The sequence below is a fragment of the Nanorana parkeri genome, unplaced genomic scaffold, assembly GCF_000935625.1.
Source record: "Nanorana parkeri isolate BGI_ZX_2015 unplaced genomic scaffold, ASM93562v1 scaffold4567, whole genome shotgun sequence".
Taxonomy (NCBI): Eukaryota; Metazoa; Chordata; class Amphibia; order Anura; family Dicroglossidae; genus Nanorana; species Nanorana parkeri.
The window spans coordinates 8,635-12,951 of record NW_017310829.1 but is presented as its reverse complement, the minus strand read 5'-3'; the positions used below and the strand labels follow the sequence as shown (position 1 = coordinate 12,951).

Here is a 4,317-nt window from a genome sequence, read left to right as displayed (position 1 = left end):
TGATGATAGAAGGATGTCTCTACCAGTATGTGGGGTCTATTTGGTTGTCTCGGATCAGAGCACAATTCTCTATTCTGATAGTAGATGAATCCTCAATGATTGCTGAGTCGGGATGTGGACCGTTCCATCTAACTGATGTGTTTTATTCAGGGAGATGGAGCCGCGTGTGCTGCTGTTCCTGGTGACGATCCTCGGGTCTCTGGCACAGGAAGGTAGGTGATACCTTCTAAAAATAATAACCTAAATCTGTTACTTCTAAGACTTAAATCTCCCCTCCATGAGCTTCCTGAAGATACTCAATTAAACACGGTGCTCAGATGCCTTACAATGCTCCTGTACCCTACGAGGATCTGCGCTGTCCAATGCAATAGCATCTACATGGGCACAGTATGCAGTGTATTCCATACTTTGTTCTGCAGAAACGGCATGCTTCCCCTATGACCAGGCCATCCATAGCGGAGGGGTCAGTCGCCTACACACAGTTCTCAGGTATTTTAGCAATTAATAGTGTAGCGATAACTCCCTGAGGAGCCGCTGGTTGCCCGGTTCATTTCTAGTCTGTCTGGGGGATGATCTTCAGCTGCCCACCCATTAGCACCAACCGCCCTTCTTCTGGTGCCCATAAACTAATGTCCAATCCAGTAGTAAGTAAACATGCTAAGTAAACAGTTTATTGAACATCTTCTTTGGGAGAGAGGGTATGGGGGGGCGGGAGGGGGTTCTAGGTGTCTAGGGGTAACCAACAAGAGCTCCAGACCCACCGGACCTACATGGGCACAGTATGCAGTGTATTCCATACTTTGTTCTGCAGAAACGGCATGCTTCCCCTATGACCAGGCCATCCATAGCGGAGGGGTCAGTCGCCTACACACAGTTCTCAGGTATTTTAGCAATTAATAGTGTAGCGATAACTCCCTGAGGAGCCGCTGGTTGCCCGGTTCATTTCTAGTCTGTCTGGGGGATGATCTTCAGCTGCCCACCCATTAGCACCAACCGCCCTTCTTCTGGTGCCCATAAACTAATGTCCAATCCAGTAGTAAGTAAACATGCTAAGTAAACAGTTTATTGAACATCTTCTTTGGGAGAGAGGGTATGGGGGGGCGGGAGGGGGTTCTAGGTGTCTAGGGGTAACCAACAAGAGCTCCAGACCCACCGGACCTTGTAAAAGTAGCGATGCAGATCCACCCGACCACGTTAGCTAGCCACTGATGTACCAGACAGTCCAGATGGATGCAGATCCTCAATCCAGGAAAGATAATCCCACCACTGCCACCAATGTAACGGGCCCCCGCTCGCTCGGTTCCGCTCTCCCGCCACTCCTCTGCTACTATTGGATCAGATGTCAGACCGCAACGTCTGATTCTTCGATCGTCCGATAATCCGGGATTGGAACTACAGCTATGTGCCATTCCAATCCAGCTCAGAACAAACACCAGGCCGGCTGTATGTAAGTTCCAACAGGGATCTGCTTTATTGAATGCACACACACACTTTTATACACAACAGTTTGAACAACCCTCCCAAACCAAAACCTTCCTATTGGTCATGCAAATGAAGGCTTGAAGCAGAGTCAGCAGGGATTGGTCCGATAACTTGAATGGGAGGGCTGATATGGGTAATGACACAGAGAAGTCCCAGGAGATAATTACATTACATAAACAACAAACGGTGAACAATGAAACAAACACAGAGTGATTCAACCCTAAGACAGGGTGGAGGACCCACCCTGTGTAATATAGTCAAGGAAACATGGTTCAGTATTCCAAGGACCATGACAGATACCGACCGTGCTCTCAAGTCCACTTAGTTCCAAGGCACTTCAAGAGCCGGCACTGGTCCTGGTTCTCTTCCTCTTTCAGTCTCTCAGGCCTCCTCCATGTTGGAGCCCTCAGGGAAACCTTTTCCCTCGCTCCAGCCCATGCCCACCCCCAGGCCTCAGCCTAGCCTGGGGGGCAGGCTGAACGGGACCCAGCCCTAATCCATGGCTGGTCCCGGTGAGAGAGAGAGCACATGGCAGCTCCAACCAATATATGTACTCTGTCCCAGCATGCACCACTGGCTGAGAGAGGCCCAGTGATTGGCTGCTGTACTGTACATACATTACAGTATCCACCATTGGCTGTCCCACAATATGACAGAGTCACACTCCGCCCAGGGGGGGTACAGGCAATGCCAGACACCTGGAATTAACCAGATCATCGCCACCACAAATCCAGCCAGGCCGACTACAGCCCCGTCTATCACTAAATGTCCAGAAGTCACCTCACAGAAGGTTGAGGGGCGCTACAAGAGTTTGAAACTTCCTATTACGGCACTTCTTTCCACCTTTGGGAGGACCAACTTCTCCCGGAGCCTTCCAAGAGATAGCTGGCTACAGAGAACCCTCCCTACAATATCAGAGGCTCGGAACCTCAACCGGCCACCCATCGGATAGGTCCAGCGATACCTCCCACACCTACGCTGACCACCCATCGGATAGGTCCAGCGATACCTCCCACACCTATGCTGACCACCCATCGGATAGGTCCAGCGATACCTCCCACACCTATGCTGACCACCCATCGGATAGGTCCAGCGATACCTCCCACACCTACGCTGACCACCCATCGGATAGGTCCAGCGATACCTCACACACCTACGCTGACCGGGACATTGGGCGAAGGAAAATCTTCCATTTGTGTAAGAGGGAATTTCTCCTCACTTTGGAAAAGAGAACCTGTCATGGGGGTTCTCAGCTTTCCTTACTCCATCCATGGAAAAGAAAACAATTTCAGGCTTTGGAAATCCCTGAAAAGCTAGGTTCACCTTTTTCATAAAACGTCCCATGCAGACAGGGGGACCCAAGGAGCGCGTTCCCACGTTCATAAGCCATGCATGAGCAGTGCGCTCTCCCTTCCCCCATCAGACTCTACTGTAATAGGGAAGAAAGAGCACATAGAACACAGCAGCTCACTCACTCCTTTGATGATGGGGGTGAGCTGCCAACGACTGGTGTGTCCTGAAATCTAGGCAGGATGTGGGCAGGACAGCACTATGGGAGTATTTCAGGCAAGCTTTGGGGGTGCCAGGCCTACAGGTACGGAATTTACATTACACAACATTTTGACAAATTGCACAGGGGAAGGTGTACTTTACCTTTAAGAGTATAAACTCATTGATATGCATCAGTCACGTGTGGTGTGTTTCTCTGTCTTCTTCTAGATTTGGAGGGTAAAGTGTTCGTCTTTCCCATGGAAGCGTCCACAGATCATGTGATCCTGAATTTGACGATTACAGAGCCGTTGCAGAAGGTCAGCGTCTGTCTGAATTCCTACAGCCATCTTGCCCGCCCCTATAGTCTCTTCTCTCTCTCTACTCCCAGCAGTGCAAATGCATTTTCATTCTTCTCGAATTCTCCAACCTACTATCATGTGATCGTAAATAACGAGTACACAACGTACAGAACAGATCCGGAGTCCATGGACTGGAGACACACCTGTGTGACCTGGGACTCCAGCACTGGGGTGGTCCAACTTTGGGTCAATGGGAAGCTCAGCCCCAGAAGAGTCTCCAGGAAAGGGTTTTCCATCGAGGCCGAAACCAGCATCGTTCTGGGACAGGAACAAGCTAGTTTTGGGGGAAAGTTTGATTCTTATAAGCTATTCCTTGGAGAAATGAGTGACGTCCACATGTGGGATTATGTCCTGACACCAAAAGACATCCACAAGGTCATCTCTGGTGGCCTCAATGGAAATGTCATCAGCTGGAGGTCTCTAGTCTATGAAATGAAAGGGAGCGTTGTTATCCAGCCCAAACTTCAGTGCAGGTCTTGGGGATCAACGAGCTCTTTATATACACCTTGTTATTAAAATCTATGTATAGCCTCCCCAAAAAATGGATGGGACAGGAAAGGGTTAATATACCCCTATAAGGTTATTTGTTGCTGACCGTGTCCTGCTATGAAGACCTTTCCTTCACTTCCTGTCTGGGGAAAAACAACAGGAAATGAGAGTAAGTCGCCCCAAAATTAGGGATACCCCGCTGACTTTGTTATTACCGGAACATTTGTCCCCATTGGAAGATATCTCCTCACCTTTTGGTCACATGACAGTTCTAAAATGTAGGACTTCCCCGACTTTCCGTTCCCGGTGACAACGGTGTTAACCTTAACCCTAACCCGGTCTCTAACACTGACATAGAGGGTGAATCTCACCCATAAGGAGACGCGGACAGCAATAAAAAAACTTGTTAGAGGGTCTAACCCTTCCACAGACCATCCAAAACTTTAAAAAAAATGGTTGCCCCCTTATACACGGCAAGTGTGTGTGGGGGGGGGGG

At 49.4% G+C, this 4,317-nt stretch overlaps 1 protein-coding gene across 1 annotated transcript; it reads left to right on the top strand.

Annotated features, from left to right (window-relative positions):
• The first annotated feature begins 154 nt into the window (after positions 1 to 154).
• LOC108803955 (C-reactive protein-like) lies at positions 155 to 3,848 on the top strand. The gene is made up of 2 exons (XM_018575735.1): positions 155 to 212; positions 3,202 to 3,848. The coding sequence occupies exons 1-2, from the start codon at positions 155 to 157 to the stop codon at positions 3,846 to 3,848; spliced, it is 705 nt and encodes a 234-aa protein (XP_018431237.1).
• Positions 3,849 to 4,317: the final 469 nt, after the last annotated feature.